We start from the raw sequence: 26570 nt of genomic DNA on the forward strand, positions 1-26570 counted from the left end.
TGATGATTATAATAAACAGTTTTTAAAAGAGGACGAAGAAAGAGTTGTACAGCTTTTTGATGCCTGTAGTTTCTCGCTGACGATGGCTCTGTAGAAGTTCGTTTTCGATCTTCAAGAGCATGTTGGTGTTCGAGCGGCAGAGATGGTACTGTATGTGGGGTTCGAGGGGGGAGGACTTGGTGGTGAAGCGGTTGCCGGTCAGATAGGTTGGCTGGCAGGTTTGGGGGGCCATGGGGTTCGTGGTATGCTGGCTTTGATGGCACCGGTGGCGGTCCTACGGCTCCTGGAAAGAATAGAAATCGTTAGAATTTTGTACACATGGCAGTCGCTTAAGAGGGCGGTAAAGCCAGGAAATTAGAAAGAAACAAAAGAATAGGCGCGCCGCGTGAATGTCGGAAGATATGGTGATCGTGCGAGTTTTTACCCTTTATCTTAATGACTTTGGATATCTACTTCTGTTTAAGATTTTGTTCGTCAGGTCTCTCGGCTATATCAGCTATTTTATACTATTTTATCCTAAAATTATATTGCTATGGTATGCAGAGTCATGGGCATAGTGACAGTTTATTCATCAACAATTTACATTGTGTCTGAAATTAATTTACATATACATTTTCTTATCACATATTTTTACAGAAACAAATCTTATAGAATATTAAATTTAGAAGAAAATCGTATGTTAATTTAAATTTATCACCACTCGTTGCGAATGCGAATTTCTATAACTAAAGGAGAAACGAAATGTGGTAATAGAACTACTGTGGAAGGTTTTACGTTAAGCAGGCTTGCTCAACATTGCGTCTACCAAGCCAATACCATAGTCGCCTTATCCTATTATTAGGGATTAAATACTTTTACCCCGTGCTATTTTTTTATTTCCGTTAATTTCAAGGGTGCATTCCTGAGCTTAAATTAAGTAACTTTCTCAAAGACACAGGTATTCTAATGAACTTCATTTCAGAGATTATCAATAATTTATTTTTATCTTATAAGGCCCTTACAAGCGTATACACTTGCTTTAAGGCATATTTACATATTGATAAGTGTTTAGTACGAGTTTATACATTTGCTACTAAATGTAAGTACTATCTCGGACGATTGGTTTTTGAAAGAACATTGATATGTCATAGTTTTCAATTGTTTGGTTGGATTAAATCTAATGCCCGTGTTACAACAACGCTATATGCAACATTTAATAATTTTTTATACAAATTAAACTATATATATTTTTTTTTTAACAATTCCATTTAGTTTCTTGGCTTCACCCAATATTGTCGGCGAGACAAAAGCTCACCGTCTCCGCTGGCTCGGCCATTTTGAGAATGGAGGAGGATCGCGGCGCTAAACGGGCATACTTGGGATGCCCGGTAGGGCGGAGGCCTATGGGACGTCCCGGGTATCGCTGGATCGATACTGTTGAAGCAGACTTACGCGATCTCCAAGCCGATAACTGGTGGGAGATGGCACAGGATCGAGACAACTGATGTGTACTCGTGTCGGAGGCTAAGGCTCTTTTGGGTCGCTGCGCCATTAAGTAAGTTATTTAGTTTCCTTAAACTTACTTACCCATACTCCGGAGTTAACGGACGAAAATTTTATAAAACCACATTGTATAAACAAAAACAACTGTTTGGTAAAGTCACTGTATTTTCAAGCTAGGTAACGTTTGGCATGGTAGACAATGTTGAGGAAGTTATTATATTAAGCTTAATCCTGAGCTTGATCCTTTAGTAAGGGTTCAAAAAACGACGAAGCGCTTCACTTGGCTCGTCTTGGCGGGGGCACTACAGATCGTGTCATTCACGAAGACGCGGGCCTTGACTCGTATTGTCATTTTATTAAAGGTTAGATTTGACAAATCAGCGCGTCATCGTGCATGACACGAACTATACCGTGCCCCCAGATTTCTACCAGGTAATTTACAGGCTAATTTATTTCTGCGCTTGTATGAAATTTCATGCGTTCTTTTTCTCATTCGTATAAAATGCAGTCGTGGCAATTATATAATAAACATATTTTCTAAAACCGGCCTAATATTATAAAAAAAATCTTACTTTCGACCAATCACTCGCGCACAAGTAAACTGTTGCTTAATAAGCTATATCACAATAGTGTGGCTTGATGCACCTGTGCGGGCTAGCCGGACATTTGATATATTTGTATCGTCAGATGTTAAGATATACGGCCATAGATTATAACAATATGAGCATCTTAGCAGATGCTACATTGAGACTAGTCAAAGATCTAATCCAGGGTTTCCCAAAGTTATAGCCCCTAGCTCGATATCAAACATGATATGGAAACTCTTTATAGTAATCGAGGATTTTTCAGTGAGCAAATGTATGAATATCAACACGAAATCCCTAGAACGTGTGTCGAGTTAGCACACTTATGCTGATTATCTCCAAAATGGAGTTAATTAGAATAGGAATTAAGTAACTCTCACTTAATTTAAGCTCAAGAACGTACCCTTGAAATTAACGGACTTAAAAAAACATCGTGTACAATTCTAACTATTTCTTGACGCGAACCCGTTGTGTCAATTGCTGACCGAATCCTAACACAAAAATAGTACATTGTGCAACGATGAGTTAGTGAAATTTTACAAACGAGGTCTTTTATGCACTCCAGCTTGCCTCGAGTTTGTAATTTTCTTATCCCCGGAGTTACACACAATGTTTTTCATCACACTTGCGAAGAAAAAACTAAATTTAAACAAAATAATGTTTAAATACGGTGACATTACTAACATTCATCCGCCATTTTTGACAGGATAGGAATGGAAGGCACAGACCTATCTGGCATTCAGCCACGATTAAAAATATTTTTAACGGCTATTAAATTAATCAAATTAAATATTTTAAACATAAACAACAAACTAAAATTATAGAAGCCAGTGTTTTAAAAGTAAAACTCCAGCCAGTGTTCTAAAAGTCCCGCGGGAACAATATAGGCCTTTGTCCTTCAGTACACTTGCATGAAATAACATATTTTTCGAGCAAGCGAGATGAAAAAATGTATACTGTATGTTCGTTATATATTGGAAGAGCTCATGATCACATTAAATATTAAAAGTGTTTAGACTCTTCGAAAGCCTAAATACTACCAAATTGAGCAAGTACAACGTAAAACATAATTTCGTGTACCTTATACGTATGATGAGAAATCGAATACAACTTTCTTGGGAATGCTTACGGTAGGTAGGCGCATTTACTACCATGCGTCTCTTCTACATTTTTTGTACTATTCTTTGTACAATTCAATAACATTTCCATATTGGCGTTGACATAGAATTAAATGTAGGTGATATTGTTAGTCATCATTAAAATTATTGTGTAAAGTGAGATTGGTTTTAAGTAGTTAAAACTAATTATATTTATGTCATTGTAAGTAGAAGTCTGTGCTTAAGTCAGCGTAACAAAATTATTAAAAATTAAAATTAGTAATCAGTTTTAAAATTGAATATTGTTCAATAAATGTTAAATGTGTAGGTAAGTATTAATCAAATTATCATTAAATAATAGTATAAGTAAAAGTGATAGGAATGTATACAGAATGGAACAAAATAGTGGGGATCTGTTTAATTTTAAGGCCATATTCGGTATTGTTTTAATTAATAAAAAAAAACTTTTCACTCGAAAAAATGTTGGCCTTAGTATGGAGGGTTGGCCGATATACAACCTGCCCCATAGATTTTTTTTTTCGGGTACAAAAATGCTACTTCTACTTTTTACAAGCTTTTATTTAACTTGCCCTGTTAGTATCTATGGGACAAATCTTGAAAGTTAAATTTAATCCACTTCCCGGTTTCCGATGAAGCTGAAAATTTGCATACATATGTAAGTCGGTTGACAAATTGACAATGCAATATTATGGTACCATCAAGCTGATCTTATGATGGAGACAGGAGGTAGCCATAGGAACTCTATGATAAAACAACGCAACCTAATTGTGTTTGGAGTTTTTAGAATTGTCTCGATGAGTATTAGTTGCATGTGGGAAAAAAAGTACAGACAGCGATAAAAGCTTGTACCATAAATGATTTTTTTGCCAAAAAGTTATTCCTAATCAGAACATGATATCGAATTATCTTATACGGACCCCCACTATTTTTGTTACACATGTATATACATTTTCATTTATTAATACTAGCTTTATTGCTAAGTAAAATAAAGTAATATCTAGGAGACCGAGCTTTGCTCGGAATGCGCGTTTTCCTAGAGATAAGACCTAGCTAGATCGCTTTTTCGTCCTATAAAACGTCCCATGTAACAAATTCATCGAAATCGTTAGAGCCGTTTCCGAGATCCCCGAAATATACAAATATAAACATATATTATACAAGAATTGCTCGTTTAAATTTGTAATAAAATAAGATAAACGGAGAACTGATGCTGCATATTGAATCTCATATTTCTGCATTTTTTTATTATGGATAATTTCCATATTATTACTGTCAAATTGGGTCAATCACGTAAATTCATTTACATAAATATAAAAAAATTAATTTTTGTACAAATTTTTAGTCTTTTTTCGCATGTTGTCGTTTTATGTGAAAATGTTGTATTTTAAATAAAACATAATTAAGGTATAACGTATAACTTATTAAACTTCGTGCAAATAAAGTACCTTATACCTTTAAACGAGCAATTCTTGTATATTTATATATTACGAGGATCTCGGAAAAGGTTCTAACGATTTCGATGTAATTTGCTATATGGGGTTTCGGGGGCGAAAAATCGTAAGTATTTGACTAATTGAAACAATAATAAAAGATGAACACGCTGCAAACAGAGGAGTGTTATATTATATGTTTGATGCCAATGTCTGTCAGTTTCAGTTTATTTATTCAAGAACAATTTACATCGTGTGTGTGTGTACTACACCTTACCCACAAACACACGTGTTTGAATATTCATTATACATATATACAATTAATATTAACCTAGGTTAATATTAATATAAACTTCGTGCAAATAAAGTACCTACATCTTATACCTTTAAACGAGCAATTCTTGTATATTTAAATATTACGAGGATCGGGATAAACGGCTCTAACGATTTCGATGACGTTTGCTACATGGGGGTTTTCGGGGGCGAAAAATCGATCTAGCTAGGTCCTATCTTCGGGAAAACGCACTTTTTTGAGTTTTCCAAGCAAAGCTCGGTCTCCCAGATATTAATGTATTTGACTAATTGAAACAATAATAAAAGATGAACACGCTGCAAACAGAGAAGTGTTATATTATATGTTTGATGCCAATGTCTGTCAGTTTCAGTTTATATATTCAAGAACAATTTACATCGTGTGTAGTGTGTGTGTGTGTGTACTACACCTTACCCACAAACACACGTGTTTGAATATTCATTAATTTCATTATACATATATATAATTCATATTAACCTAGTGAGTAACCTAGTGAGTAGTGAGCGGAAAGAAAGGTGTTACGGAAGATCCTGGGACCTATCAAAAGAGATGACGGCACCTGGAGGATCCGTATGAATGCCGAAATCGAGGAGTTAGTGGCCGAACCCAATATCATCGGCGAAACGAAATGCCACAGACTTCGCTGGTTCGGCCATTTACTGAGGATGGGTGAGGATCGAGGTGTTAAGAGAGCTTATTTGGGACAACCGACTGGTCGCCGTCCAGTGGGTCGGCCCAGATACCGCTGGAGCGACAGTGTACAGGCGGATCTGTGCCAACTCAAAGCCGATAACTGGCAGGAAGTGGCACAGGATCGGGACAGGTGGCGTTCTCTCGTTTTGGAGGCCAAGACCCTCTTTGGATCACTGCGCCACAATAGTTAGTTAGTTAGTGAGTAACCTATACAATAGAATACCAATAAGAAAAAACAAAAAGACATGCAAAACCATACCATGTATCACCATGTACCATGTATTACCTAAACTTAAGCGTTTTCTGAACAAATTTATTCTATTCTATTCTATTCTATTCTATTCAAAACATAAATGATAACTCAAATATTAAATTATATAGTGACATTAAAACATTTCAATAATCAGCCAAAACAAATTCATAAATCAATTGATAATAATAATAAAATCATAAGTATTATAATGTCTGTCTGTGCCATCGTAGCTCTCCAACGGATGGGCCGATGTCGATGCCGTTTTTTATAAGTGAAAGCGAGTTTTCTTGCGGTTGTTCATAGCTATGTTTGATAGAAATCGATCCAGCAGTTTGAAGAGTATCAGCTCTTTTCCAAAATGATGTAAGCCATATATGCATCAAAATTGATATTATTGGGATATCGCGATAGCGTAAGGGGTTTATTAACATTTAATAGTTATATATGGAACATTTTCGATGGTTTTGTTAAATCGTAACAGTCAATAAATTAATCTGGCTATTTAAGGAGAGTTTTTTAATAGTACATTGTGCAACGACGGGGGTAAGTGAAATTTTGGATACGAGGGTAGTCATTCTTTACAATGAATGTTAATTGTAAATAATGAATATGATATACATATATTATGTAGTTAATTAAATGTTAAATACTGAAATAATTATCATGATCGCATGTCACATACCGTTTTGCAAAAAGATAGTATAATTCTCCTTTTACTTTTTTTAATCCTTTGAGAGGGAAAAAGGTCAAAAAAGAATAGTATTCCTTTCCAACCACCACACATTCTCACCTTATAAGAGTCCAAGCGCACAGCGGTACAACACTTAAAAAAAGTCCAAATATTCTCATAAATCAGTATAATTTAGCCATATTGGCGAACAACCACATGAGAGCAGTCATGATCCACCCGTCCCCGTCTTTCAAATACATCATCAATCCACCATTTCATAAATTAGAAAATTATCCTGAACGCAACTCAACCACACCAATGCGCGCAATGAACGCGTCCGTTGGCGGCGCGGGAAAATTCAAATTTCGAACACGAGCGGCAACCGTGTACGGCCGAGTACGACAAAACCGTGTTCTATTGCTAAATTGCTGGAGACGTTTAAATGAATAAGTACGCAATATTGTCGTTAATTCGTCGGCCAATGGCGTACGCGAATGGAGATGTGTGGATGTCGGGAATTGGGACCACTTGGCTGGCAGGGTCAGGCAATCATCGGGTCAAGATGGTCGCGTGGGGTACCGTGGGGGGACGAGGCGGTTCCGCCGTCTTTAATTCTAACACTGATAGAGCTCGAAGTAAGTCATCGTTTGTTGCAATTTGCTGTGATAAATTGTACTTGTGAATATCTTGAGCCGCTTTTAAATATAGGACTCCTGCCAACCTAAAAAAAAATTTATCGCAAAAAAAAATTTATTTCGATGTATAAATGGTAAACCTAATGCCAGAAGGCAGTTCGTACCAATTAACAATTGTTACTCATTAAATACATTCACTTTGAGAGGTTCTCATAACTTTATAAAAAGATATCGATCGATAGCATGCCTTTTGGTCTCTTCTCAGCGTTTTACCTACCCGGTACCTAGTGTACTTACTGTTATGTTAGCCCAGCCCACTTAGGAGCCTTATCCGCAGTCCTTATAGCAGTGGAAAGTTAACCTAATCACTAACATATAGCAGCCTTATTAATAAAACAAACGCTCTAACAAGCTCAAAAACGGGTACACTAAGGATTTTTATTTTGTTTATCAAACGACATGACTTGAATCATGCCAGTGATATGAGCAAGCAATTTGACGGTTCGATTTCCACCAGATTCACTAAAATAAAAGATTACTAACATGCCTTTTAAAGCGTCCCGAGCGTGCACGCTCGCCGGCCGCCATACATTTGTGGCGTCAGCGTCGAGCGTGGGTCCCGTGGCCAAGATATTAGTGTACATGCATACTGAGTGGGCACTCGAGCAGGGCGTGCGGAGTCCATGTTAAACAATAACAAATGCAAACGTATGCGAACGGCCTCAGTGTACGCTACTCCAATCCCTCAACGCTCAACGCCACGCTGCACGCCCCGCCGAACGCTCATGTACAGTCAGCGTCAAATACTTCGTAGCAGTCAAAGTGGCCAAATAGTTCGGTACACCATACTAAATATATGGACTGTACCATCAGCCGTAAAAGTGCATGGCGACATTATCAATTAATTCATTCATAATTTCTCCAGGCAATTAAGCAGCTCACTAGTCAGTCGCCATCAGAGATATCGGAGGAGCCAAGGTGTTCACAAATATCCGAACAAAACCACTATTACCAAGGCATTAAGGTACATGCGCTGATATTTTCGAGCGCCTTGGCCGCTCCGATATATTTGATGGCAACTGTAGGCTCGCGACTGGCCTTACATTTATAATAGCATGATGACCGTCATCGTTAAAATTGGATGTAAATCAAATTCGACAATGTGACTCCAAGGACTTAATGTCGAAAATAAACATATGAAAATAAATTGTTATGTTACCTTCGTTTGATCTGCACTTGATTTGTAGTGATTCCAATGGTTTGTGCATTATTATTCAATAATAGGCTTTTTCAAGATCATGTCAGTCCCCAAACCGCATGATCTTAGCGTGGGGACGGCAGCTCTCTCCAATTCAGCTTGGACAAAAAAAAATTGTATGTCCGTTTTTCAGCCGATTTCCCCTAAAGTGCGACTGGGCTCTTGGTCAGGGCATGTCTGCCGAATACACGCGGAGCGCTGGACCAAACTAGCCACGGATCGGGTTCCACAGGATGCATCTCGGGGCAGAGGAAGACCAAAACGGAGATGGCGAGACGAGCGTGATACATTTTGTAGAGTGGCAGGAGTGGGCATTTAATAGGACCAAATTGCGGCAAAGAGGGGAGGCCGTTGCCCAGCAGTGGGACACTCTTACAGGCTAATAAAAAAATAAGTCAAGGAAAAGAAAAGTTAAGGAAATCTTACAAGTTAGTAGGTGACGAAGCCTGTAGCTGATTTGTTTTTGTGTCCACTTGACAAGCCTGCGTTGCGCATCACTAACTGTGAATGGACTTGTTTTTACTTTTTGTTTTGTTCCGAGATACATTTAAGTTAAGGAAAATATTCTGATGAAACTCGCTTACAACACAACAATAATAAGACGAAGAATAAGTTTATGGCAAAAATTTCATTGGTACAAGCTTTTATCGCTGACTGTACTTTTTTTCCACAGGCAACTCTAAAAACCCCAAACACAATTAGGGTGCGTTGTTTTATCACAGAGTTCCTATAGCTACCTCCCGTCTCCATCATCAGCTCAGCTTGATGGTACCATAATATTGCATTATCACCCTTACAATGTATGCAAATTTTCAGCTTCATCGGAAACTGGGAAGTGGGTCAAATTTAACTTGCAAGATTTGTCCCATACATACTAACAGGGCAAGTAAAATAAAAGCTTGTAAAAAACACCCTGAAAGTATTTACAACTAGTGGCTCTTCCCTCAACTTCAAACTGAATAAATGTATGCCTCCGTCATTTTGAAAAAACAAAAACAAAAACGAAACTAAATGCAAGCCTTAGGTATCAGCCGGACAGACACAGACATACGAAATAATTTTTACCGAAGCTGAAACGGAGACGCTTCGCTCGCACTTTTACTCTCCTGATTCTTAGCCACAACAATCAAAAATTTTCAAACTTTAAAGAATACATAGACATTTTGACGCAATTACCGATATACCTTCAGTCTCCAACTCTCCACACTTCTCTCTTATCAACTCGTATTGTTTTCCATTCTTTCTCACATCACAAAAACTTCTCAATAAACACTACCATTGTAAATGCAATCAACAGACATCAAATCCTGACGAAAACCGATCACTGTCCTCGGGGCTAGGGTTCCAACGATACCAGTAATTCACAAAAATACACCTATTATTCAATAAAGAGATAATCAAGGAAATTACTCCACAATGGGCAAATAAAACGCGTAAATTGTATACCGGGGTGTTAGAATTCAAGCATTACATATGGCTACAGCACTGGTCTCGGAGTAAAGATAAGCCATCCATTCTTATGATGCCGGAGGTTTGCTACCATTAGGGCTATTTTTACTTTTGACGCTGCAGGTCGAAACACCGATCTGGTGCTCATCTTGAACCAGCACCTGAGGTTCTTGAGCCACGAGGTACGTCGTTTCTAAGTTTTCGGCTTCTTTGGATTATTCCCTGTAATACCAGCTGGAGGAGGTGGTATTTCTCGTTTCGCAATACATGACCAAAGTAATACAGTTTCCGGGTTTGTAGTGTCTAAAGTTTTTTCTTCTCCTGTGCACTCTCTGACAGTCGACAGCTAACGTCAAGTAGCGGATTTATCAGTACCGCTACTTGACACTAGATGTGACTAGTGTCGCGCCAAATGAAAAGTGTATTCCTCAACAATTTACAACTAATATTACAAGCGGAAGGATTCGAAAATAAAGTTCCGGGGGCCTAATCTTCAGATAGTTTCGCACGCTCAATTTCAAGATGGCGCTGATTCTGCGACACTAATGACTACGCGTGCGTTGCCGCGGACTCACGGATTAATTGAAATTTATTGGAGACAATTAAACTTTGCGTCGGCAAAATGACGATTGCGATCTGCCACGTGTTCTTCTTGGAAGACTCATATACGTTCAACTACGGTACTGTTTGAAAATATTCTTTAACGGAAAAAACGAGTTGACGGAAAACAGTTTAATGTAATTTAAGTACATTACTACTGTAGGAAAACACGCGAGCTAGTTCAACACTGATTTATTCTCTTCATCTTAAATGCAGGTAGTTATAGTATTTTACAAATACCCTTAACTAATATAGTACAACTACTGAGGCCGGGAAATAAGGGGTTGACGGCCAAGTAGTTATAGAGCTGAAGATGTAGCTACGATCGGCCGCCTACAACTACTAGATCGATTGTGACACGTGCGCACCGTCTTATATGCTAAATGCACCTATTGTCACCTATTAATAATTCTATGATACATATAACCTTACAATTTAACGCTTTTCTTTGCATACTGACTGACAGCTAGCTATCACCCCCTTAAAGCTTTGAACCATGTATATTTTAAAAAACATAACACTTTTAAACTCACCATTAACAGAAAACCGAGCCGCGTGAAATACTCCTCTCAGATCTCAGGTTCAGGTCTAGACTTCAGACGCAACAAATGCAGGTTATCCATGAAAAAGCTAGACGAGACGGCTACTCGAAGGCTGGAAGTGGGGACTGCTTCGTCTGGAAAAAAGAAAATGGCGTATGTTAATATTAAAACACATCGAAAAAGGCCAAGTGGCTACGTGAGCTGTAATGCTCGCAAATCGCCATTTTGAAAACATTCTAAAAATTTAATCGACAAAAAAATTTCAATCTTGCGGTCACGTGACCCCCGACGCGAGTTTAACATTTTTTCCCCATCTCAAAAAGTGCACAGCGCCACTAAAGAAGTTTTCACTTCAAAAAGCTACAAAATTTTATGAGTATCGGTTGAGAAATGCAACCTAGAAGAGAATATCTAGACATACAAGAGCATTTTTGTCCCAGCCGAAACTGAGAGCTTCGCTTTGCTCAGTGAAAAAGATTTACAACAGTAGCGCGAGTCATCATTTTATGGCATATTCACTTTTACAAGCTTTTATGTATATATATATATATAATATTTAACTTGCCCTGTTAGTATGTATGGGACAAATCTTACAAGTTAAATTTGACCCACTTCCCGGTTTCTGATGAAGCTGAAAATTTGCATGCGTAGCTGCAGCTAGAGCTGCTTTTCAAATGTACGAAAACATAGCATAGCAAGCATAGCACATCTCTGGTCGAAAGGCACCCTAAGTCGGGTGACAATGCAATATTATGGTACTATCAAGCTGATCTGATGATAGAGACAGGAGGTAGCCATAGGAACTCTGTGATAAAACAACGCAACCTAATTGTGTTTGGGGTTTTTAGAATTGTCTCAACGAGTATTAGTTGCCTGTGGAAACAAAAGTACAGTCAGCGATAAAAGCTTGTATTACCAAAAATGAAATTTTTGCCAAAAACTTATTTAGCATTTGCTTTTTTACGAGTATGGCCATACATTCTTCATGTACCTAACTCTTATTTTGTTGTTGTTTTAACGTTTAAAAAGTTGTAAAAATCTATGCACTTATTACGAAAATATCTGGTTCCCAATGTGTTTTCAAATATATTTCGTATATTTGTTTCGTAGTTAACTTGAACTTTTTAGGCTCCCCAGCATTTCCCGAGCAAAAAATACTCGTATAAATAAATTAAAAAATATAATAGATCGTGTCATTCACGAAGACGCGTGCCTTGACTCGTATTGTCATGTCATTAAAGGTTAAATTTGACAAATCTGCGCGTCATCGTGGATGACCCTAATTATTCTGTAAGTTACGTAATGGAACGGACAGACCAAAATTTTTGGTAGGATCTAAAATGCTGAAGACTACTCACCCTACCCTACCCTACTCATAGGCTACGGAAACTGCTTACCATCAGGCGGGCCGTATGCTTGTTTGCCACCGACGTAGTTTAACAAAAAAAACTGACTGGTATGAACCTCAAAAACATCAGATTTGCGAGGTTTTCAAGTTTACACTCCTACCTCATGTAATAAAATTTATTCATAAGGAAACGTCAACAGTTACATAAAGAATGTTGGTATTAAAAGTGTCGCTTAAATTGCAAGCAGTTTAAACTGCTTCCCATCAATGCTCGTTCAGGAGATTGCCACAGATTCCATCAAAGAGTACTGTAATATATACACAACCTCTACATGAAAAAATATCTAGTGTTTATTATGGTTTTATTTTAGTATGTGGGTAGTTTTGCACTTAGTATATTTTTCCTCAGTCACCCGTTGACCACGAACGCTGTATAGGGTTAAAAACGTCGGAATAAATAAATAAACATTATAGGAAATTATTAAACAAATTGACTAACAATAAGTCCCACAAGCTCAATAAAGCTTGTGTTGTGGGTACTTAGACAACGATAATATATAAATATTTATAAATATTTAAATACATAGAAAACACCCATGACTCAGGAACAAATATCACATGAATAAATGCCCTTACCAGGATTTGAACCCGGGACAATCGGCTTCATAGGCAGGGTCACTACCGACCGGTCGTCGGTCGGGATGTATTATAAATTCATCATACTTTTAAACGAGCAACTCTTGTAATATATTTCGATGAAATCGATTTAGCTAGGTCGTATCTCTGGCAAAACGCGCATTTTTATTTAATGAATAACTATCGCGGTAACCGACGACGATATTATAATATCTGTCGTTTATGGCTGCCCGACGAGTAAGTTTAAGACACGTAGTTTCAATACATTTTTTATGTCAAAAACGAAGAAGACAAAATATGTATAATAGGGTAACTTCGAAAATTTGGAAAACAACAGATACCCTAGGAAACTTCTTAGAAGCATTTTCTGCTATAGCAAAAGTAACGTCAGTAAGTAACACATTCACCGATGAGCTACGGTCGTAGCGCCACGTCGTAGCCGATAACATGGTCTTCGCGGTATGTTGCGAAAATGTTAGCGAGAAACGACAACTTGTCGTGATACTAGTGATTAGCGTTGAATGGGGCAAGCAAGATGTATATAAGTACCTATCTTATGCGAAATCAACCACGTGAAGGGAAGCATGTAGTTTCATCTCCAATCAAGCGCCAATTTAGCCTGCCACTCGATATTGCACCTTGTCGCCTTGATGCAAGGTCTATATTAGATGATGAGGGACCGTAGATGTTCTTAAGTGAAATATATAGCCGGTTTGTTTAAGCTAGACGGAGCCAGTTCGTGCCGGTAATGGTAAAAATAATATTTCTTCAGTTTTTATTTCGTTGGGGTTTTTTTGGCCATGAAATGCGTATAAAATAAAGATATGAATTTTCATTTAATTAAACTGTTTATTTGTACTGCCTACAAAAACTGACTGTGACTGCTTACCATCAGGCGGGCCGTATGCATGTTTGTCACCGATGTAATATAAAAAAAAAACTTGCGTTAAGGAAAAGGTAGAAAACTGAGATTTGATTAAATAAAAGATTAAATATTTAAAGAGAATGTTTTTTTGATTAGGTGCAGAACGTTATTTTCATTCGTTTTGAAAGATTTAGAAATACTTTTTGAGAACTTTGAACAAAAATAAGTTTAATAACGGCTTACAGTGAGGCTCCATTCCTTAGTTTGTAGGTATTCCTCTATAGTATTCTCCGTGTATCTCACAAAAAAAATGTAATATCCTTCATGAACTAAATTCATAACAATACAATTTTTAATTTTACACAAAAGGAAAAAAATCTGTTACAATTAAAATTACTTTCCCGCTCACCATAAATCTTACAACACCGCAAAAAAAAAAACTAACTCACCAAAAAGCGTCATACGCCACCGCCATCAAAAGGAACCTCATCTTAAAAAAAGTTAATATAAAAAATCAAAATGGCGTCAGATGCGCGCGCTCTCAAATCCGGACCGTGTCTGGTTGCATGAGCAACTAAATTATCGGAATGAGGGGACTACAATTGGGCCCATACAATGACCAGTGTTCAGTGCAGTCAATTACATTTTAAGGACAACTTGATTTATTTTATGTAGAGGTTTTTCAAGATTTTGACACCAATAGTAAAATATGAACAACAAGTTCTTTAAATTGATTGATTTCAAATATTTCAAGCAATTTATAAGATCATGCAATTTTAACCTTTGCATTTTAAGTTCAAGTGGATAACGGTTAAAACGTGACCTAAACTAAATTCCTTCTCCCTATATCTAATTTCTCTGACAAATAAGGCTCCATGAAAATAGGTCTATTCCTGGAGATTAGTCTATCGTTGGCCAGCCAAAAGACAAACAAAGCGTTTGTAAACAAAATGAACACCTCGCTCGCCAAATAAGTTTTGGAGCTACATAAAATATATACACACAGATACTATATATATGCATAGACAGTGATCTTAACCCTCTGATAATACAGGTAAGGTAACTTTCTTTAAGATGCGGTAGGGTCAGAGAACAGACATTTTGAAAAGTCGCAGCGCTTTTTTAGATCACAATATGGTTGACAAAAATTGAGTTACAAATCTTGAGGCCTTCCTCCAGGGATTTCAGCGAACCAAATCCTGAGTTTTTGACTTTCGCTCGATAAAAAAAACACAAACATAGGTCTAAAATGCACTTTAAATATATATATATATATATTTTTTTTTTTTTTTTTTTTTCAACTAAAGATAAGAATATTATTTCTAAAAATGAGTAATATTATGCTTGAGGGAGCTCAGCGACGATTCCTTTTTTTATTATTTAACCACAAAAAAAATATTAAAAAAACATGACATCCGTGGTCCCCACCGCGCACATCTAACTCACTCACGTTCAGTTAGAGTGAAAAAAAAAACACAACCTATTGGGTCTTAGGCCACACTCGCGAAATCTAGTTCATACCAGTATATAAACGCAAAGGTTATTTTCTGCAGAACGCTGGCCACGACTAATTCATACACCGCACTGGTTTGCACCGGGTTTAGAACCAAATTGTCCTATCAGCCCTAGGGGACCTAATCGATCTAGCAAATTATTTTTGCGGATATTTATTTATGTGGAAGTATCCTGAATTCATAAAGGGACCCTATGAATTCAGGATTTCTTTAACCTCTTGTCAGTGTTTCAGGATCCTGACCGAATTTTTAATAATCTTTTTACATTTTTTTCGAGAACGATTTTTTCTGCTCTATACAAGCACAACCAAAGTTTGAACCCACCCAATGACCACCAGGTTCATTTGAGTTTTGAATGTATCATAAAACGACGACGAAATACTCTTTAGAACGCCATTTAATTTTACGAATGGCAACAACCTATTTACCAAACAAAAGGGAAATAAATACATAAACCAATTTTACAAATTACATGTTTAAGCTATCTTGGCGAGACAAAGTCACCAATCAAGCAGTACTAAAATGAATGAAAAAGAAACAAGAGTTAGTACTTACAATAATGAAAAGCCGCTTACTTTGAACATGTAAACAGACGTCAGACATGGCAAATATAATATGGTTAAAGGGATAATAGAGGAAAAAATCAAAAATAAAATGGGCAAACGGAAAAGAAAAACTACATGGATGGATAACCTTAGGAGTTGGACGGGAATGGCCGCTGCCACGATTAGCAGCAAGACTACGATTAGAGAAGAGTTTCCGACTGTGATAGTTGGACCGGAGTGGACGCTGCTACGCTTGGCAGAAAGACTGCGAATAGAGAATAGAGAAGAGTTATCGATTCCGACTGTGATAGCCGACATGTGGCAGAATATGGTAACTAAAGAAGAATTTTACAAAATTTCAGAAGTAGCAGAACGTAAACATACTTAAAATCGGACCAAAAATTGCATTTGCATTATCATATTTAACTATCCTTTAGAAAACGTCACTTAAGAAGCAAATAAAACAATTACGTCGTCGACTGTACGCAGTAAACCTCGCCTAATGTCATTCATTTTGTCGAAGCAAAATGGGGCACGGGACAAGTCCCAGGAGCCAATAACATTATGGAGAGAGAAGGCAAGCCGAAGCTTTTACGCAGACAGTCCCAAGACTATGGCACATTATTTTTATGCTGTTAGTTATTCCATTATTCGACGACCAGTTTGGCCTAGTGGGTAGTGACCCTGCCTACGAAGCCGATGGTCCCGGGTTCAAATCCTGGTAAGGGCATTTATTCGTGTGATGAGCGTGGATATTTGTTCCTGAGTCATGGGTGTTTTCTATCTATTTAAGTATTTATAAATATTTATATATTATATATATCGTTGTCTAAGTACCCTCAACACAAGCCTTATTGAGCTTACTGTGGGACTTAGTCAATTTGTGTAATAATGTCCTATAATATTTAAAATTTTATTTATTTATTTTAATTATTAAAGAAAAAATATTAAACATTGTCGTTATTTTGATGATCAAAAATCTCTTGGGCCAGTCATATATACATTAGTTTGGTTCACGTGTCTTCCGTGGATATACCCATATATGTCCCATATAGCAGAAAGTTGACTTGATTTTCAAATAGAAACCGATTCAGAAAAATTGGCACACTTGTTCTCTTACGTAGAATCATTGTCTGATCGTTCTGAGTAGGAATAACCTACTGAAAATTATAAATGAGTTCTTCATAAAACAGCAGTATATTTTTGAAAACGCTGACCGTTTGATATTATCCCTTGATAGATATTGCTGGTTAAGATGCTAATATAAAAATCTTCAGTCCAATAACAATTGGTTCTTCAAATGCCTATAGTAAATACCTACTCTTCCCAACTCCGTGTAACCAATCAACGTTATATAATATACAATAGGCATTCAGCTCTTTCAGCCATGGTTCACATGGGATTAGATCCTTGAACTCTGAGACCTAAACCAGTATACTTAAAGCCACACTGTTAAGACGGGCGTAAGGGTGGAACACATCAATCAGCATCGAGCCGCATTTAGTCTATGAGAAATCGGTCTTTATTTTTATGAATTAATAAAACAACCGCGCTTAACGGTGATTTTGAGTGTTGTTATTGGTGTGGATTGTAATAACTATTCGTGTGCCGAGATCAATATATCCTGGTCAGTTTCCGTTGTTCGGAAGTAGGGAAAATTACAATGCTGATGACGCAATATGGATAATGGTTAGCCTTGGATCTGGGATTTCTGTAAGTTAACTATACTATGGGTCATAGGCGTAGGCAGGAATAGCAGAGGCAGGGGGCAGACCCCCCCCCCCCCCGAGCTCGAATTTTACATAAAATGTATGTCCCTCTGCGGCGTCAACTAGCCCCCCACTGGTTCACGGGCTGACCACGCCCGGTGTATACAGCGTGTTTTTATTGAATTCCGTTAATTCCGGGGCATGGGTAAGTACGTCTAAGGAAAGTAAATGGCATAGTTAATTTTCTAAAGAAAAGCTTTTTTTTATTTTTGTAAAATGTAATTAAATGTTGCGTACAGCGTTGATGTAACACGGGCATTATATTTAATTCAACCAAACAATTGAAAACTGGGACACATCAGTCATTTTGAACATCAATCGTCCGAGATGGTACTTACGTTTAGTAGCAAATGTATACACCCGTACCAAACACGAATCAATTTGTAAACAGGCCCAAAGCAATTGTATACGCTCGTAAGGGCCTTATATGATAAAAATAAATTATTCATTGTTTCCGAAATGGAGTTAATTAGAATACCGGTACCTTCGAGAAAGTTACTTAATTTAAGCTCAGGAATGTACTCTTGAAATTAACGGAAATAAAAAAAACACGGTGTATCGGTCTTAAAGCCTATTACTTGGTAGCATTTTATAAAAATAATAAAGATTTATATCTATCCTTTATCCATCTATACAAATATAGTAAGTAATTGTAGGACTTTTGGAGCAAAATATTTACTTATAATTTTCTGATTCACAAGGATATTTACTGTAAATAAAACGAATCGACATAAAAACATTCATTTATTACTTAAAACTAAATACAATCATTCTAAAAAACCAGTAAAAACTTCAAAATGATGATTAAGTGACGTCACAGTTTGCAATTTGACTCTGGACTTGAGGCCTCCCAGCGAGTTGTTCTGAAGACAGAAGAATACTCTCTTCACTCTTGCGTGTACCAGGGCCATGGAACACATTAAACAGGGCTCTCTTATTAGGTAAACATAATACCCGGTACACAAATAAGGCCCTCTATCGTTAAAAGCAGGTTTCACTCCAAAAGCTGCACCAGGAAACTTTTTTCTCAGAAACTCCAATAGATTTTCGTCTATACCACGCAGTCTAACCTCAGCTTTACTTTCCCCCCACGCTCCGCCATCTTGAGACTTCGCTACGTTGTCTATGGCCAACATGGCGGCATGTTGCACTGGATGCTCTAATCTGTAGTCAAATGCTGCAGCGACTATTGAATTAAAAATTGGATCGACGACTATAGCTGCGTTTAGACATGTCAAATCGACTTGCGAGTCTCCGATATACCATTTGGCTACCTCAAAAGCCATGGTCATAAATTTGATATGATCATCATTCTCCGTTTGATTAAAGATGTTTCCGTTAACTAATTTTTCCAAATATTTGTTCGGATGAAAATTACAGGACCATAATTTGCTGCAATCTCTAAAATGGCTCGTCAAAATCGGTGGTGTAAATGGCACATCTACTTCTTTAAAATATTCAAACATATCCTTCAATTCTTCAACATTACTTTCAATATATTCTTGTATTGATGACATGCCTTTTAAAAAGTGTACTGGGCATAGGACTATGTCCCTTTTCCGAACTCTTTTTAAGTGCGACAATTCTTTTAACGGTATTTTCTCGCTTAGTACAGCCATTGCTTTTGAAATGTCTTTTAAATCCCTTATATGTCCAATGTATATCTTTATTAAGGGAATTGGTTGAAATAAATCGTCTTGTAATACCGCAACAAGGTTGCTTTTTCTTTGCTTTATACACTCAATGTAGTAGTCTATGGTATCGACCACAGAGCAATCTGTTTTTGCTTTTTTTATCGGCGGTTCTGTGGCCAATGTGTCCATTTTGTTTCTGCCCGATTCTGCTGAGACGCTGAAAATAAAGAAATTTTCCACTATTGCATTACACACTTTGATGTTTCTATAAGTTTAAGCACTTTATATTTTTCACAAAAAAAAACACTTTTTATAGTGGGCATTCGATAATTAAAATTAAAGAAATTATAAAATATGTCTGCGATAATGTTTCCCTTGCAATTCAATTATACCCTATCCCACATAGGGCCACTTCCACAATTGAGACGAATGATACGGTGTAGACCGTGTACAAAAATTTGAAAACCGTCCTAAGATCCACCATACTAAAAATGATATTTGAAATCTATAGTGAAGGAAATATGGTTCAATTTCTTTTGGTTTGAAATCGACCGAAGCAAATGTGACGGAACTCTGTTCCAATCGGTCGACAAATCCAGAATGGAAGAGACCGTCGTGGGCATTACGGGGATAGTTAGCCTTCGGCTCTCATGTAAAAATCAATTCTTTCAAAGGGGAAGTTAGGCCAACCTTATGACTTATGAAATTGAATGTCGATATAAAATTGGTCCACATCCAGTAGGTATGTGTTGCATGTTGCATGCTGTTCTTAGAACAGCAAAGAAATTAAAACAAAAGGTTTTTTGCATATTTAGATAAAATAGAAAAGTAATATTTTTGCTTTAATTTTAGCCCGACCAGAAATATATGATCATTGTCAAAAGGGCGCTGTTATTTTCATGTACGAGTATAGGATGACAGTTCAGTTTAGTATGAAAAATTTAGTACCAATGAAATTCCGCAATATGGCGCGTGATCATATATTCAGGCTTTAGTACGGATTTCCGCAAAGTAACGCGGAGTAACGCCTGATTCTATTACTTATTTATATTAGTACGGTCAAAGTACGTTACTGTACTAAAATGAGTCAATCGATCGCACGTAAAATAAGGAAAACATTACAAGTAACAAATCTGGGTTTGTCCGTCGCTTCGTCCTAAAATAAAAGTATGACGCGGAGAATTACTAACACAGCACTCTTAAATCACTATCGCTCGGCCTTTTGTCTTTGCAATAAACTTTAAAAACTGACGGTTAATTTTGGACGATGGTATTTAGTAGCGTATTCTAGAAAATCGATTACTTTCAACCTTTTTTAAGGCAGCAAAGGTGAGTTAGTTATCTACGAAAATAGGGGCGAATAACTGCACTTTAAGTGCAAACCGAGTGGACACTCGTGCGACACGACCAGCAGTAGCAGCATGGTTCCATTTTTATCGCTTGTCACTACGCCCGTCACATTCGCACTTACATACTTGTTAGAAAGTGACAGGCATGCTGACAAATGAAAAAGAGCCGACCATCTTAGCCCTACTGAGCGGCGTGGCGTCCTTATTAAACAAATGCAAACGTATGCGTAAGGCCTGACGCCGCAAGCGTCGCCAAACGCGCCGCTGGCCGCTCGCCACTGAGGCCGTACCGTACACCGTACGAAAGTTCATTCATTGAGTAGTTTACGCATTACGCTCTAGTACATACTTGTAAATATTATATTCTATTGTAAGCTAAAAGTTAGGTTTATAACTTAAGAGAGTTCTAGAGATGTATTGAACCTTTTTCGCGTTTCGATTAAACTACGAGAATACTAGGTGATCATTTATTTATTTATTTAATCTTTATTGCACAATACATGAAGGTACAAATGGCGGACTTAATGCCTTAAGGCATTCTCTACCAGTCAACCAATGGGTTAAACCAGAAAGATCATTAAGGGCTAGTTGTAGCGTCTCTGGAGATACGTCTAGTTGTTGGTAGGGGTCTTGAAATGAAGAACTACCAACTCGTTAGCAAAATCGCAAAATTCGTTAATAAAAAAAAACATTTTAATGGGGGTCTTGTACAGCATATGTATGTAACCAACCACCGTAATTTTAACTACTAGGTGTAGCAAATTGCCGAACTCTGTACCACATTTAGTGGCGTATCACGTAACCATCGCTGTTATATTACGGAACCTACTCAAAATAACAACCGTATTAAAGGTAAATGGTAGGGTAACACACTAACACACACGATACAAACACCCGAACAGCGTTTTACCCTAACACATGCATTTAAGTACCGTCTCCGTTCCGTCGGGGGTAAAACAATAAAACAATTGGGACCCCCTGATTCAAATTCATAAATTCCTATATTTTATGATGTCCGAATAGGTACTTCCTAAAATTCGGAGTATTGGGACATCTTCAAAACTATAATTTAACCACCTTATTTTATATTTCGTTGTCTTGGCCTCAAGTAAAAAAAAAAACATATTCTTAGTAACCCTAAGGTTCAATTCAAAGTAAGCACAGTTTATAGTTAACAATAATCAGAGCAGGAGTTGCAGGCGTCCATAGGCTACGGAGACTGATTACCATCAGGCGGGTCGTATGCTTGTTTGACACCGACGTAGTATAAAAAAAACAAGTTTATAATAAAACATACAGATATCAAGGCAAAGAGGGCAAGACAACTATACCTTATCAAAGGTAAAACAAATAATAAGTACATTTTTATCTTTCATACAACAACATAATAAAATTAATAAATATTGAAATCTGTAGAAAGAAAACCTCAGTACAGTCCACATCGACTGCCTGAGGTCTCTACTGCCTATATTACACCGCGAGCCTGGAACAGATTTCCATGACCAATCGCCTCCCGGGCGCAAAAACTCGTATAGTGGTTAACGGCTATGTATGATGAACCCTCGTGGACGTCAGCTGCCGCTCTGTTGGTGGGTTGAGGAATGGCAGCCACCGAAACACGTAAAAAAAATTTTTTGTCGTCGCCTCCCGTTTGATACTTTGTCAGATGATAGTTCAGATGCTATTGTTAATTAGAAATTTCGTCAGCCGGTTGTATCGTGGTAGTATTAAAGTCAGCTGGTGTCGTGACATGTAAAAAATAAGCGCGTTGCCTTTGTTATAATAGTAATAACAAAATCATGAAACCGTGCATGTAGCATTTCAGATTCCAGCAGGCGTTTTAAATAAACGGATTACGCAATTTACATATTACGCATACTTTGCGGACATAAAGAGTTAAGGCGCGTATTTTTTACATGTTCATTTGAATAGGTGACGGTCTTTCCACAGCGTTACAACCTGCTAAGGTGGTTTTTATTTAAAACAGCATCTAATCTAAACTATCATCTGACAAAGTATCAGCCAGGAGGCGATGACTGAAGATATATTTTCCTGGCCCGCGGTCTACAATCACCTGCCATATTTCTTTCATATACAATGCAACATCTATTCTAGTTTATGTTTAATTGTTTAGAGTTTTGGATCAAACATCTGTAAGGAGAATCTCAAATAAGGAAATTACAGAGGTTTTTTATGACAAAGGAGGCAAACAAGCAGGTGAATTGCTTGATGCAATAACCGTCGCCCATGGACAGAGGGGTTGCAAGTGCGTTGCCAGCCTTTAAGATGGGAGTATGCTCTTTCCTATTATATACTGACCAGTTATTGACCATGACAATATAAATAAATACTGTCTTTTGTACATTTCACAGTGTATTAGTTCACTGTAATGCTGTGTAATTTTTTTATCAATAAATAAAGAAAAAAAATGATGGAAAACGACAACTGGACCTGCGATGAAGCTCACTGTGCCAGCACACAACGAGGGTGCGAAGTATTAGAGTTGGCAATGCGCATAACTCATTGTTTTCCGATGACTTATTATAAAAAAATTGACAATAACAGCGTATTCACTCTTACCATGAAGAAACCTAGATCAATTCAATTGAGGCAGAATGCTTTAAACATAAATAGTATATGCAAAATAATGTTTGGCTTAAAAATCAGAGTTTCATTTAGCTATAACCTTAACCACGATAGTGTCTAGGATAATCAATACATACATGTAAATGAAGAGAGGAAACAATACTGTTGAGTAAACACAATGTGATAATGGGTACTTTCCTACTAGTCCAATCAGTTTCTTTTTTTCAAACTTTCAAAATACAGTGACTAGTCTGGTATCCCCTTCAAGGGTTTTAGAAGGGGTATTTCGTAAGGCTTTGCTTACCAAAGCCGTTGCTAACTAAAACCCTTTCATTTGGCTTTTTTAGTGCATCATAATATGGGTAAGCTGATACCCATTCCTAAGCACTAACCCCTTGAAGGGGTATCGATTATAAATTATAACGCTTATGCCATTTTCAACTTTCTCTTGGTAAAAATAGAATCAAATATTGCTTATTTATATTTAAAGAGAAGGATTGAGTGTCTAGTGCATCATAATTTCCTCCTATAGCTAAGTCAAATGAACGGGAAAGCCATTCAAAGGGAAAGCCAATTGTTGGGACGAAAACGCATGCGCCGCCTCGGCCGAGGCATGTCTACACTACACTGGCCGGTTTATGCGTGAGGAAATTGCCTCACGCGTATGCTCGCTCTGTGTGGACCCGGCTAATTACAAATACTAAATAGTACAGAAACCTTGGTGGGCAAGTCGGACTCACACTTGTTCGGTTTTTTTAGTTCTGGTGCTTTATTTTGTGCATGGTGACTTGTGTGACTTAACCTACAATGGAATATATTATGAATAATATGTGGCTGGCCATACCAAATGATGCATACATACTGTGAGTGTTCCCAGTACTTACTTTATATAAAAAAAACTATACATAATTGGGAATTACCAGTACTGAGAGCTTTCCCTATTTGTGTACTATGACTACTATGCATCTTTTTGCTTTTAAATATGTACAAATAGTACACAGTACTGTGAAATTGTCTTTCATAAATTACCTAGAATGCTTATATCAGCATAATGGGTGTCTTAATTAGTATTTTGTATAAAGAATTTTTTGTACTTAATACAATATAAAACATTACAGTAATTTCACTATATGTCGTAGAATTTGCAGGTTAATTTAGATCAATCTTTGATTCAGAAAAATACATTTATAGATAGTTAAGTATGGTTATTGGGTTTTGTTCTAGTAGGTACTAGACGTTTCTAATCTTAGCACTTAAGTAAATGCCTAAGTCAAGTTCAAAAGTCCGATTATTAAGATCTACTGGCGTTGACATCAAATGATAATAAATACTTAGCATATTATGATCCGCAACCGATTCTTATTAGAAATATCAATGTGAATTCACACCGTATACGGTATACATGTGAATAAACACTATTCTCGGCGTAATGTGAATTAAAACTGCTAATTCGTCTCACTAAAGTTATGCAGCACGAAAATAACAAAATTAAAGGATAATTTACCTTGATTTAAGTCCGGATGACGCACTTATACTTCCCTGGTTACAGTTAGACGGATTAGATTTATTGTCACTACATATAAACATACAGATATAAGCTTTGAGTAAACCAAGTAAAAGTTTACGGATAAAAATAATCTCACACACGATATACGACATCAATCAGTCAGCCATTGACGCCACAGATAACCCTGATAAGGAATGTGATTTCTGACACTGACAGTTCTCCATCGATTTTCTGTGCCACGGGTGCCACTTGGTGCCACTGCACTAATGATGTACAAGATTTTGTACTAAAATATACTTTAACAATTACAAAATAAGACCCTATTTGCTTTAACAAATAGATGCAGTTTGACGTAACTAAATACTCATTCTCAAGAATGACACAAGAGTCGACATTAAATCATGCTTGTGTTTAAAACTACGAGAAAAACGCCTGATTAAGTCCAATGATACCAGGGTAAAAGAAGTCCCCTTTTTCAAGATTTAATATTTAAATTATTTTTGCAAAATTACTAATTTTTTTAATTATTTGTTGTTAATCGTAGATCGGTGAGAAAACTTCTCCGTATGTTATGCTGTATTTTATCTAAATTGTTCAAAGCATAGTTGTACTAATAACACAGCACTATAACAATATATGCATAATTATCGATCTACATATATGAGAGGAAACTTAAGACTTTTAAAACGAAAGAAATGGGGTCTAATTACATACCGGTCTGGCCTAGTGGGTAGTGACCCTGCCTATGACGCCGATGGTCCCGGGTTCAAATCCTGGTAAGGGCATTTATTCGTGTGATGAGAATGGATATTTGTTCCTGAGTCATGGGTGTTTTCTATGTACATATTTAAGGATTTATAAATATTTATATATTATATATATAGTTTTCTAAGTACCCTCAACACAGGCCTTATTGAGCTTACTGTGGGACTTAGTCAATTTGTGTAATAATGTCCTATAATTTATTTTTATCACACGTAATGTTATGAACAGGGCCCGTTATTTTCATGCCGTTGACGCAAAAATGACGTAATTTAACATACAGGAAGTTTTTATACAACACTACAAATTTAGATGTCAGGGCGGCTACCGGGAAAATCGAAATTCGTCAATTGCGGGCATTTTTCTCTATCACTCTAATTACGTCTTAGTGAGAGTAAAAGAGAAAGATTCCCGCAATTTGCGAATTTCGGTTTTCGCGGTAGGCCCCCTGACTTATTGACGCGTAGAAAAATAAATACTTGTTACTTACGTAATACGCTGTTAAAAACAAAAATATGTATTATTTCATTCATAAATAATCTATTATTTAGTTGAGTGACAATAAGATGAAAGTCAGGCGTTTCTGTACTGAATGTCAAGTATATGGTATCAGTTAACCAAAGAGGTTAACAAATGAATAATTATTACAAAAATAGTAATTGGAATCATACTATATGTAGCGTGACGTCATTTTTCTGTCAACGGCATGAAAAGTACGGGCCCTGGTTATGAATCTTATAGGAATTAGTAGGAAATCAAAAAATCTAATAAATTTACTCTTATAATGGGAGCTACTCTTTATAATAATCTACTACAAAAAAAATTTACGCACCAAGTTTGTGCAACTTTAAAAGCATCGCTTAAAAAACTGACTCTTTGAACACCCGTTCTACACCTACGAGGAGTTCATAATGCATACAGGGTCTGGGGGCCTGCCGCGAAATTCGCAAATTGCGGGGATCTTTCACTTTTACTCTCACTAAGACGTAATTAGAGTGACAGAGAAAAATGCCCGCAATTGCCAATTT

The 26570-nt window shown here is 37.0% G+C and overlaps 1 protein-coding gene across 5 annotated transcripts; it reads right to left on the reverse strand.

The window, feature by feature from the left end:
- Nucleotides 1–22: 22 nt before the first annotated feature.
- Nucleotides 23–25021, reverse strand: LOC133532202 (probable inactive tRNA-specific adenosine deaminase-like protein 3). Of its 5 annotated transcripts, none has more exons than XM_061870758.1 (3): nt 24778–24967; nt 11019–11161; nt 23–283 (listed from the first exon to the last, which is right to left on the reverse strand). In XM_061870758.1, the coding sequence occupies exon 3, from the start codon at nt 230–232 to the stop codon at nt 23–25; it is 210 nt and encodes a 69-aa protein (XP_061726742.1). In that variant the 5' UTR covers nt 233–283; nt 11019–11161; nt 24778–24967. The 5 variants fall into 5 exon arrangements, with proteins under 5 accessions (XP_061726742.1, XP_061726743.1, XP_061726744.1 ...); XM_061870759.1 differs by lacking the exon at nt 24778–24967 and adding an exon at nt 14326–14450; XM_061870760.1 differs by lacking the exons at nt 11019–11161; nt 24778–24967 and adding an exon at nt 6556–7274.
- Nucleotides 25022–26570: the final 1549 nt, after the last annotated feature.

This window comes from Cydia pomonella, chromosome 26, assembly GCF_033807575.1.
Source record: "Cydia pomonella isolate Wapato2018A chromosome 26, ilCydPomo1, whole genome shotgun sequence".
Taxonomy (NCBI): Eukaryota; Metazoa; Arthropoda; class Insecta; order Lepidoptera; family Tortricidae; genus Cydia; species Cydia pomonella.

What these genes read in the sequence shown, in the direction of transcription:
- LOC133532202 (XM_061870756.1), bottom strand. Translation starts at nt 24,932, where the DNA reads ATGTCGTATATCGTGTGTGAGATTATTTTTATCCGTAAACTTTTACTT. An exon ending in TCATCCGGACTTAAATCAAG is followed by an intron (nt 19,556 to 24,777) that starts GTAAATTATCCT and finishes CTTTATTTTCAG; the next exon opens with CGTCTCAGCAGAATCGGGCA.